At 39.7% G+C, this 12,212-nt stretch overlaps 1 protein-coding gene across 2 annotated transcripts in view; it reads right to left on the bottom strand.

Moving 5' to 3' along the window:
* Window positions 1-12,212, bottom strand: part of fbxo41 (F-box protein 41) — a 64,447-nt gene that overhangs the window by 32,559 nt on the left and 19,676 nt on the right. For both annotated transcript variants that reach the window (XR_004334070.1, XM_032529388.1), the window contains one exon: window positions 10,068-10,297. Coding sequence is in view for 1 of the 2 variants with exons in the window: in XM_032529388.1 (XP_032385279.1) it covers window positions 10,068-10,297 (230 nt within the window). In the remaining variant the exon portion in view is untranslated. The remainder of the gene's footprint in view (window positions 1-10,067; window positions 10,298-12,212) is intronic.

Below are 12,212 nucleotides of genomic sequence, written 5' to 3'. Positions count from 1 at the left end.
ACACACACACACACACACACACACACTGAGCATACAGATACCAACTTTATATAGCACATGCACTTTGCTGTGATGTTGTCCAGAGTCAACGACATACAAATTATATTTTCCAAAACAACGCTTATTTGCCAACTTGCCAAGAGTTACATAAGAAGATGGCTACCACTCTTATATCTGTACGTAAATTTGTAGCTGGAGTTGGCTATCGCTTAGCTTAGCTTAGCATAGCATAAATACTGGGAACGTGGGGGAAACAGCTAGCCTTGAATCTGTCAAAAGGTAACCAGATCTACCTCCAAAGATCACAAAACACTCTGTATCTTGTTTGTTTAATCCGTATAAGAACTTTAATGCAATAATGACATTTCAAAGATTAATGCAGGGTTATGTGGTGCACAGATTAAACTACAGAGGATGCAGTGTTTAACCATTCATTCCTATCAGATTTGATTTATTTGATTTATTGTCCACTGATCTTACCACCCTGTATTACGCTGAAGGTTCAAATGAACTAAATTGTGTTAAGTGAGCTCATAAGACCCAGACACCCTTCATTGTAATTAGATTTATTTCAGAATTTTACAGACAAACTTACATGACTAATGACCAAGGATTTACATGGCTATGAACGTGGCCTAGTTTGTAAATACAACAATAAAATAATGATTAAATCGTTTATAAATACCTGCTACTGCACAACCCATCACCTTCTTATCATCACTATTACCTCCAGGTGGTGCAGGATGCATCCATCATCCACCCGCTGGCTTTACTCCATCACCACCTGCGTCTAGTCTCTGGGGGATCCTGTATCTCTCATTTTCATATTGTTATACACTTTTTGATTGGTCTCTTTTGAATCAAATACTAGAGCTAAGCTCTGATGCCACAATGTGCCTGACTAAATCTTAACACAAACACTAACACAAAGCAGTTAAGATACAATCAATACCACTGATTCCAAAGAATAAGGTCATAGTGCTACACTGAAGCTTTACTACACATTCCCTGTAAGCGCCCAAACAGCAAAGACTGCTCTTAATCTCTGCTGTTTTCCCTCCATGAGACTAGAATAAGGGGCTCGTTGCCTGATATCCAGGCAACAAGCCCCTGGAGCCCCTTTACGCTCTCGGAAATAGAGAAAGCTCCTTTCTTGCTAAATTTAGGCTTGACAACTTGCTAACAAAAATCTAAGCTACGGTTTTTCAATCAAATAAATAAGAATTGGCTTTGAAGACCGTTATGTCCTATGCTACTGCATATGCTCAGAGGAATAATGGAAAGCTAAGCCAACAATGTTTCATTTCCCTCACACTTAACAGCCATAACAAATAGTCTAGCATAGCAAAGACATCCAGCTATGACAGACATGATTAATAAGGCATGGTCTTCTGAAGGATTCTGTTTAAATGTTAATTGCAACCACTGGTCAGCCTCCTTTCACAGTTGTCATCATCTCTGGCCATTAATTCAAAATTATGCCTCATTAATATTAAAGAGCAGCAGAGATGATTGACTGAAAGGCCTGCATGTGGAAGACGAGGCTGTTGCATGAATACGAGCTTTCTCCACTCTAACAAAGGACAGCTGCTTATGTTATGTGTTCTGACACCTGAAACAAATAGTGAATTGTTTTTTTGGGGTGGGGTGGGGTGGGGGGGTGAGACATTTTTAGGATACACTGTGTCATTATCATGTCATAATGTCACACATTTGTATGCATAACACACAAACACACAAAGAGAAAGGCAGCATGAGGAGATGTGTCGAGCGTATGGAACATGAAAAGGAGATGTGAGATGGACAAGGATGAAAGGGTGAAAGAAAAGGGATGATGAAAGAGATGCGGGTTAAAATGGACTGTTTTTAAAGCCTCTCAGAGACGGAAAAAAACAAGACTGGTTTCCCAAGAAACCACTAATCCATGTTTTAGCTCTGGTCAATCAGGGGAAAGTAAATATTTTATTTTTGCTTGACCAATACTCTCAAAATCTAAACTCCCACCATGAATCACACATGGATGAGTCACCCAGAGATACAACAGGAAGGTGATGATGCGGAGCATTGACATAAATGTAAATATTATTTCATTACAAAAGAAAAGGTAACCTGAAATTCAGATATAAGACAGAGAATCCTTGTTTGCAATAATGAAGGTGTTTTGTTTTTGTAGTTGCAAGCATCTGTACTGCATGTACATAAATCAATCAACCAACCAACATTTATTTATATAGCAATTTACAGCAACCTGCAGGTATCCAAAGTGCTTTACATCAGGAACCAAGAATAAAACAACATATACAAAAAAAAGAATGAAACATAGAAAACAGTAAAATCAGACAAGGTTACATAGAAACAGGAGGTGAGTGAAATTGTCACACCACTACTATGTATTAAAAGCCATTCTTAACAAAGAGGTTTTGAGTTTGGATCTAAAAAGAGCTAAATCTGTAATAAAAAAGTGTGAATATCAGGGGGTAACTTGTGCGGGAGGGATGTGTGCACGTTCAGATGTATTTGTTATAAAGCGAGCAGCAGCATCTTGCACAAGTTGAAGTAATGAGATGATGTGACTCAGACCAACATAAAGAGCATTACAGTAATCCAACCTTGAACTAATACAAGCATGAATTGCCTTGTCTAGATCGTGCCTGTTAAGGAAGGGCTTAAATTTAGCCAGGAGATGAAGCTAGAAAAAGCTCATTCTAACAACATTGTTGATCTCCTTGTCAAATCTCATGCTGTAATCAAATGTCACCCGCAAATTGTTGACAGCTGTCTTAGTGTATGAAGCCAGAGCTCCCAAATTCAAAGCTGGACCATTTGGCATGCATGAAGAACTGAATATAATACACTCAGTTTTATCTTTTTCAAAGAAAGTTATGTGAAAGCCACAACTTAATATCATTAATACAACTAAGCAGGGAGTTAAGTGCTGCACTGTCATTTGGTTTCATAGGCAAATATATTTGCAAATCATCTGCATAATAATGAAATGACTTTTGTTGTCCTCGCCTATAATAGCCCCTAAAAGCAACATATATAAGGAAAACAGGATGCGGCCCAAGAACTGAACCCTGAAGTACCCCACAAGAGAGAAGAGCAGGTGACAAGGAGAGGTCACCAATCATGACAGAGAAGCTCTTATTTGCCAAATCGGAGCTAAACCATTGAAGTGCCGAGCCTCGGATATCTACACAATGATCAAGGCGAGAGAAGAGGACTTCATGGTCCATTGTATCAACTGCCGCAGTGAGGTCCAAAAGCACTAAAACAGGATTCCTGGCATCTACAGACAAGGCAATATCATTGTGTACTCTTAACAGTGTAGACTCAGTGCTGTGACGTGATTTGAAACCAGATGGAATTTTTTCAAACAGAGTTCTGTTGTAAAAAGGTGTGTAACTTTATGAAAACAACTTTTTCTAAAACCTTTGAAAGAAAAGGCAGATGAGAGACTGGTCTAAAATTGGATAACACTGTGGGGTCAAGATGAGGCTTCCTAAGAAAATGGGTAGTAGGGCTGCAACTAACTATCATTTTCATTTATCAATTAATCTGCTGACATCTTAAAATGACATCTTAAAATTGATTATTTGTCCGACCAACAGGCCACATTTCAGGGATATCCATTTTACAGTGATATAAAACTGAGAAAAGCAACAAATCTGCACATTTGAGAAGCTGTACACTGAGAAATTTAGGCAAATGTAAGAGAAAAATTACTCATATTAATCATCAATATCAAAATAAAATAATTTTCTGACCATTGACTAATAGATTTATTGGCTAACATATCAGCCCTATTGTAGATTTTGGTAAGGCATACAGACATTTTGATCTATACACACCAGTTCATCCAGCTCTATGACAGCTTGACATCTCAAAAAAGGAGAAAAAAAAATAATGACAGCATTGCCTGAATATCAGCTTTCCAGTAGTCTTGCACAGCCAGACCTTCATAGCCCTGTATCAATGCTGGATTATGGTCTGGCTATGCTGTGTCAACATTCTAGGATAGGGGAAAAAATCCTCTGGCTTGTTTGTATTTCTTTAAACCAATTGCTGCTAACCCACAGGCAATGCGACAGTGCCCTTGCAAAATCATGTGCAAAATAGATAGGAGAAGGGGAGGGAGCTGCACCAGATTTCAAGCTTCAGCCCAGCTGTGTACATCCGTTGAGCCTTACCTTTCCACAGAAGAAGCACACACATAGGCTGTTGACACTAAACCCCAGTACAGCACATGCTCCAAATATCTTTCACTACAATAATCAGAGTCCGGCAACTGTTATGGACTGGTTACTTTACCCTTTCACGTCAGTCTTAACAAAACAGGGAAGAAGACAGACGTATCTACTGATAGAATGGTTGGAGCATCCTTCCTATTTCCCTTTTTCTGTCATTGTACAAAACCTTTCATCCAATCTCAAGGACACATGTCAGTTTCTTCCATCAAATGGTAGACATGAGCAGCCATCCACTCATAAATCCTGCTCTAAGCAGCCATCAACCCATAAATCCTGCTCTATCTGAGTGATAACATCCATACACTACAATCTGGGGTTGTATAATATCATGCTGAAACCTATCTTGTTATACGACACTTTATAATTCTGCTGGAAATCTGAATGTCTTTGTACGTACATTTTTTTGACAGAGTTCAATTAGGCTGGTGTTATTGTCCAGCTGGTCTTAAGTATGTAACACTGTAGACAGTACAAAGCGCATGTCAAGTAGATTTACAATTAATGAACATATTCCACATTACAAATGATGTACAATGCATTCTGGGCATGCATTTCTGTGTTTGGTGGCAGCGCTGCAATCTTTTGCTATAATCTGAACAATTTATTGGCTAACATGACATCTGTGTGGACAAATATTACTCGAGACAAATTGCACCTTAATATTTATATTAAAACAAAGAACCTAGATTACACTCACTTACAATTTTCACGTTAACATTCTTAAATGTACCACAAAGCACGATCTAACTCTGACTTCTTTTCATTAGAGAGCCTTCAGAAGTCTTGCCAGTCTTCGATCTCTCAGACACTAATTAGGGTGAGTGCTCTCTCTGGCCCTGACAGCTTGACTTTGCATTAAAAATTGCTCTTTTTCAAGAGGAGGCACTGTGACAGCAAGTAGCCAGACTCCTCCATGCTCTGTGGAGCCGTTACAGCCTCTATTTTTTTGAGCGACTCTTAATTTGTCATAGCTGGCTGTAGGAATAAATCAAGCCTCAAAGTTGATGCCCACTTCAACTGTGCATCCTATGTGTGTTAAAAATGATATAATAACCTGACAAGAGTTTACTCTGTACAACTATCGTACTTCTTCAATACAGTGATTATGAAAACCTGCACATCTAATACTAAAAACTGCAATACTGCAACATTTACATTTGTAAAGCACATGAAGGGTGTGTGAGACAAATGGCAATATAACACAATCCGACATATCTATGCCAAAACATACAGCCTCTTGTCCAACTGTGGCACATTAACAGCAATGTTCATTATTGCAGACAGACAGACATACAAACAGACAAACAGCTTGAAAGGGGTATTGCAAATGTAAGGTGATTATGAAGTAATTAAAAACTAAGAATGTGCACTGCCGCTGTTAAATTAACCAGTACATAAATAAACAATCATTGCTGTTTTGTGCCTCCTTAATGGTGTCTCTTGCCAATCATCACAATTGAGAAGCTGGGACATGAAAATGTTGGTCATTTTTACTTGAAAAATGTCTTAACTGATTAATCAGTAACTAAAATAGTTGCTGAATATTTCTTTGAGGATTGACTAATTGATAAATCAATAACTGTTTTAGCTCTAACTTGTTTCAGGGCTGGACTATTGGATTGCAAACATTGTGCAGGTCTAAATAATGACTAAATCAACCCGCTTGTACGTCATATACAAACCTTTCCCGCGAGAACAGAAACGATCAAGTATTAAAAGAAGGCTGTCTGATAATCTGGCTGCCACTCGAGCATACAGTATTATGTCCTCCTGCAGGAGCACTCAGTGAGGCCAGCCATTACTTCCATGTATGAAAAACTGAAGATCAAGAAATTTAATAAGAAATAGCTCTTCAAAATGATCTACTGTAACAATAACAAGACAAATAGCATATTAGCATTTCATAACAATTAAATAAACCTTGCTGTATGTCACTAAGCAATCACTAATAGCTGGAAAGATTACCACAGTATTCAACATATTTCTGTGACAGACACTAAATGAGGATGTTTTTCTACTTTAAGTGAGTCTGTGGCACACTAAAATGATGAAGATTATCCTCCCACCATTTTTTATTTCTCCTCAAGCTCCAGTTTCTGCCGTTTACAGCTGCTCCCATTTATTCCAGCTGCTATCAAACCACTTAACAGGGGTGCTTGAGGGACTCTGTTATTCATTTAGTTTTTGACTGCTACAGTGTAGTGTAATGTTAGAAGAGAGTTACGTTATGAGCATGCAGTTTGTTTTTGTGCGTGTATTGTTGTTTGTAAATGAATGTAAACTAAACTGCACGCTGAGATTATAATGAGGACCAAGCTGAATTGAACACGTTTACATGAGACGTTTTATATGTTTATCATAATTATTTACAGTTTTGGAGTGCAGAATAAATTATTTGGCCATTTCATATTTTTATGAATAGCGCTGCAAGCAGCAGAAGGCAGTTTGTGGGCGGTTCCTCTGGTCACAGTGAGGTGACTTGCATTCTAAGCATTTGACACCACTGATGTACAACATGATGCACAGCTTTAAAAAGTTTTTTTTTTTGGCAAGCCACGTTTAAGCCAATAAGCTGCTCTGTGTCTGTTAACTTCTGCTTAGTCATCAACCCAGCTGAACATTCACCGACCATGATGCTCTTTTTCCACCTCAGACTTACTCTGTATTTTAAAGTCTGAATGAGCTCACTGTTTGACTGCCAGCTTCTCCTCAAAGAGACAGAGATCGAAAATGTGTGTGTGTGTGTGTGTGTGTGTGTGTGTGTGTGTGTGTGTGTGTGTGTGTGTGTGTGTGTGTGTGTGTGTGTGTGTGTGTGTGTGTGTGTGTGTTTTGTCACACAGCCCAGGTGGGGATTTTAGGAATATGACCTTCCCAGTGTGATGCTGCCGGGATTGGTATGCACGACCACAGCACCCTTTACAACAGAGAGGCGGGACTAAACAGAAGAAAAGGACACTTGTCTTCTGCTCATTTGACCCGATGAAACACTGTTTTGTATCTTCCTAACACAAGATCAGTCAAGTCAGCTTCCATTACAATTGTTACTACTGTCTCTGTCATAAGAATGTGGGATAGAAAAATATACAATAGTTTTGTCTTGTTGACACAAAGACACTTTTGTGAGTTAGCTGTGACTTGGAGGGACCAAGATGACCAACTGCAAATGTACTTAAGTATTGTTATCAACAACAATTTGGATAATCGATTAATCTTTTAGGTTATTTATAATACATTTTTTGCTTGATAAAAGCTGTTCTCTTTTCTCTGATCAATATAATTAATATACTTAAAAAACTGAATCTTGATGTTTCAGAGCTGCTGGCCAGACTTCACTATGAAGAACACTACATTGGTGAAGCGCAAGGAATCTGGACAAGAGACTGACGGTGTTTTCACACCTAAAAGTCTGGACCAAGGTCCGAATCAACAATCGTGTTTAATTACAATGTATACATTCGATCCTATTCTTTTTGGTTTCACATAGTGATTCTGCTAGCGCGCTAAAGAACTTTGCCTACGGCCGTGTGTTGCGTTTGCCTTTGATTGGTAAGTAGACAGGCGTGCGGGTACTGTAATTGGTCCGAAATTCTGAACCATCCAAAAATACTGCAAACGAACCATGGTTCAGTTTGGTCCGGACCGAGACCACCTATTTTGATCAGACCAAAATTTGGTCTTTTGATCCGGACTGTGGTCCGAGGCACCTTTCTCACCTGCAATTTTGGTTCATATCAAACTGAAAAGGCTGACAGTCCGGACCAAAAAAGGTAGGTGTGAAAACGCCTTGAATGAACACTTAAAACTAACATGAACTTTCTTTGAACACCAGACCAGAACAAAAAAATCTACTGGGAGGGGATTAAAGTCTGTGAACCACCACATGACCAAACAATGTTATCCACTGAGGAACGATATAAAATGTGGCTGAAAACCAAGTAAGTGGACTATTAGGGAAATCATGATGAGGTACATTCTCTGACTATTAATTGAAAATAATCAACACATTAGGGTGGGTAATGAAAATGATTGTTAATTGCAGACACATATGACACACATAATAATACTTCAGTATTAATACCCAAAGGCCTATAAATGTACATCACTTTTGTACCATTCATTAATGACTTTACAAGTAATCACATCCATACAGTTCAGTGAGATGTGCAGTTGTGTGTTTTAGATAAAATTAGACGCCTTGTAAAGCGCCTTTCTGTCCCCGACCTACTGTTGACATTCAGGCCTGATAAAGAAACAGAAAAGGTGATAAAAAACCCAGAGGAAGATAGAAAGATGAGGGTGGCTGCCCTGTGAGATAGACACAGTACAGATACCAGATGACTTTAATATGAGCCTTGAAAAACACTTGTCAACACTTGTCAGTCACTTTAACAAAGCAAATAGGTGCTTGTGTTTGTGGATGCAGCAGCTAGGAAAGCGCTACACCTTAATCTATACAAGTAGACAGAATGTTTTAAACACCTGTTCACCCAACTAACAATGAACACAAAATAACCTAAACATAAATAACTTGTCACATTCTTCTGTTTCCAGGGCCTTATTTTCCCATTAGATTTTTATTGTGCCTCATAAGTCCCTTTTAAACTGTGACTGTGAGTCTTCTACTGGTCAAATATTTTAATGGAAATTCAATGCATCTTTTAAAAAGAAATAGTGAAAGGAAAGATGCAAACCAGTTTGTAAAATATAATCTTAGAGGATGCATTTTTTCATTAATTACCTTCCATTTTAACATAGACTGAGTAAACACAATATATTTTATGCACTCTCTCTAGCCTCAAACTAAAAATAGCAGCAATGTTTGGAGCACACAATAAATTACTCTGGGATTCATTTCAATAAAAGCTCTAAAAAAATAAAGCCTAGTATTACTCACTCTTTGTGCCATGCTTTGGAAGAGCTCCAAATCATGTTCATCAGATTCAGAGCCAGCAATAACTTGCATTAGCACACTGATGATTTATATCCAAGCGCTCTTTCTATTTACAGCATACTTTTCACTAGTGCATGAAGCAACATGGCAGCATCATGGAGGGACTGGTCTGAGTCTCTGCTGCTGACCCAGCTACTCCTGTCCAAATCTACATTCAGCATGAACAGCTAACCAGCCCTGGAGGGCCATGGTGTATGGAGACAGCAGCTGGACAGATGCTGACCACATCTGGTGGGTGGATGCTACGGACAATTACACCATAAACTGATATGATATGAGGAGTAGAGGTGAAGGAGAGGAGTGTATGAGGGTTTGTATGCATGACCATGCATTTTATGAAAGGAAGACCAAGGAGAATAGTTAGGAGCCATCTATAGAGAAGTTAAAGGTGAAGAAATTGTAAACCCGAGTGTGTTCATGTTTTACTTCTTTCCCGCTACATTTCATTCCACCATAAGTCCCGTGGACTATAACCTTTGTATTAACAAGAGAGATGGATTGACCAATTGACCGGCAAACTGTCATCCCCGTCATCTAAACAGCAGCATGTGAGAGTGTGACTTCTTTTGAACACACAATAAAAACTAGGATTATTTTTATCATTAATTAAGGTAATGTCTTCAAATTGCTTGTTTTGTCCAACCAAAACCTAAAGGTATTACACTTACTATCACAGCAGAAAAAGGAAATCTGCAAATATTTACATGTTAGAGCCTGCAACCAGTTAACTAAATGAAAATATTTCTCCATTATCAAAATTGCAGCTCTATTGAGAATACATTTCTTGATTTCCATTAGGTATCAGGAAAGCACACCAACAGGCCAGCTGTAGTGCTAAGTTGACACTTAGTCCGAAGATCACTTACTGTTGTTTGTGATTGAGCTCCTGCTCCTTGTTCACTAGATCCTGTTTGAGGTTGGCTAGCATTTCCACAGAGACATCCACCTGCCGAGAGAGCTCCGAGGCCTTGTCCTCCAGGTCTTGCTTCTCCTGGCTCAGCCGTTCGCTCTCCAGCTTGGCCCGCTCCAGCTCTGAGCTCTTCCTCTCCAGCTCTGACTGAAGACGACCTACGCGGGCCGCTATTTTCTGCTCCACCTACAAGACAAGAGACACTTGAGCTGCCTGATGTCCCGCAATATTCCCCACATTATATGAAACGCAACAAGATCATTCATTTTCTTTCTGCTGCTGAGCTCAAAGTTCTCAAAGCAGACTGAGAACAGACTTATTTAAATTCTAACCTAATGACAAAGAGTATTTTCCATCAGGGCCCCTGGACTTTGCAATAACCCACCTGCGGACATCAAACTAGCAAACCGGAGCAAGAGTGTTACAATCTTGGAGTGCTATCTGAGCAACACACCTATTTTAGGGATTAAGTTCCGAAGTAGAAGAGTGTTGAAAATACGAATATCTGTAATTCAAAATGTGAAGATTTGAGGGATTGCAGGTGAATTCCATAGTTTACAATAGACTTTCCTACTGCATCATATTTTCTTGCAATACAGGTTTTAGCCATTAGTGGCAGGACTGACCACTGTGTTGCTCAACAGCACTCCAATTATTCATGAAGAAGAAAGAAATTTTGCAACATTTAGATTTTTCAATCACCAGTAGCATACTTCACTGGAATTAGGCATGCGCTTAAACTCTACTGACCAAAATTATAAACGTAACACTTTTGTTTTTGCTCTCATTTTTCATGAGCTGAACTCAAAGATCTAAGACTTTTTCTACCTACACAAAAGGCCTATTTCTTTCAAATATTGTTCACAAATCTGTGTTAGTGAGCACTTCTCCTTTGCCAAGATTATTCTTCAAACCTCAACATCCATCATTATCCATTATTATCCATCCATCTCCAAGTGTGGCATATCAAGATGCTGATTAGACAGCATGATTATTGCGCAGGTTTGTCTTATGCTTGCCACAATAAAAGGCCACTCTAAAATGTGCAGTTGTATCATACAGCACAATGCCACTGATGTCGTAAGTTTTGAGGGAGCGTGCAGTTGGCGTGCTGACTGCAGGAATGTCCACCAGAGCTGTTGCCCGTGAACTGAATGTCCATTTCTCTACCATAAGCCGCTTCCAAAGGCATTTCAGAGAATTTGGCAGTACATCCAACCGACCTCACAACCGCTGACCACGTGTAACCACACCAGCTCAGGACCTCCACATCTAGCATCTTCACCTCCAAGATCAGCCCCCTGGACAGCTGCTGCAACAATTGGTTTATATAACCAAAGCATTTCTGCACAAACTGTCAGAAAACTTCTCAGGGAAGCTCATCTGCATGCTCATCGTCCTTATCGGGGTCTCAACCTGACTGCAGTTCATCATCGTGACCAACTTGAGTGGGCAATAGCTCACATTCGATGGCGTCTGGCACTTTGGAGCAGTGCTCTCTTCACGGATGAAACACTGTACAGGGCTGATGGCAGGCAGCGTGTAAGGCACTGTGTGGGTGAGTGGTTTGCTGATGTTGTGGATTGAGAGGGCCATGGTGGCGGTGGGGTTACGGTATGCTTAGGCATATGTTATAGATAACGAACAAAGGTGCATTTTATTGATGGCATTTTACCGTGACAAGATCCTGAGGCCAATTGTTGTGTCATTCATCCACGACCATCACCTCATGTTGCAGCATGAGAATGCACGGCTCCATGCAAGGATCTTTACACAATTCCTGGAAGCTGGGCACCTAGATAGCTCAGTTTGTAGAGCGGGTGCCCATATATAGAGATTTACTCCTCAATGCACCCGGCCCGGGTTCAACTCCAACCTCAGCCTTTTGTTGCATGTCATTCCCCCTCTTTCTCCCCTTTCATCTCTTCAGCTGTCCTGTCAAATAAAGGCCTAAATGCCCCAAATTATCTTTAACAATTCCTGGAAGCTGAAAACATCCCAGTTCTTGCATGGCCAGCATACTCACCGAACATGTCACCTATCGAGCATGTCCAAGTCCTGCCAACATCAAGCAACTTTGCACAGCCATTGAAGAGGAGTG

The sequence above is a fragment of the Etheostoma spectabile genome, chromosome 2 (assembly GCF_008692095.1).
Source record: "Etheostoma spectabile isolate EspeVRDwgs_2016 chromosome 2, UIUC_Espe_1.0, whole genome shotgun sequence".
NCBI classification, from domain to species: domain Eukaryota; kingdom Metazoa; phylum Chordata; class Actinopteri; order Perciformes; family Percidae; genus Etheostoma; species Etheostoma spectabile.
This window is presented reverse-complemented; position numbering and strand designations above follow the sequence as displayed.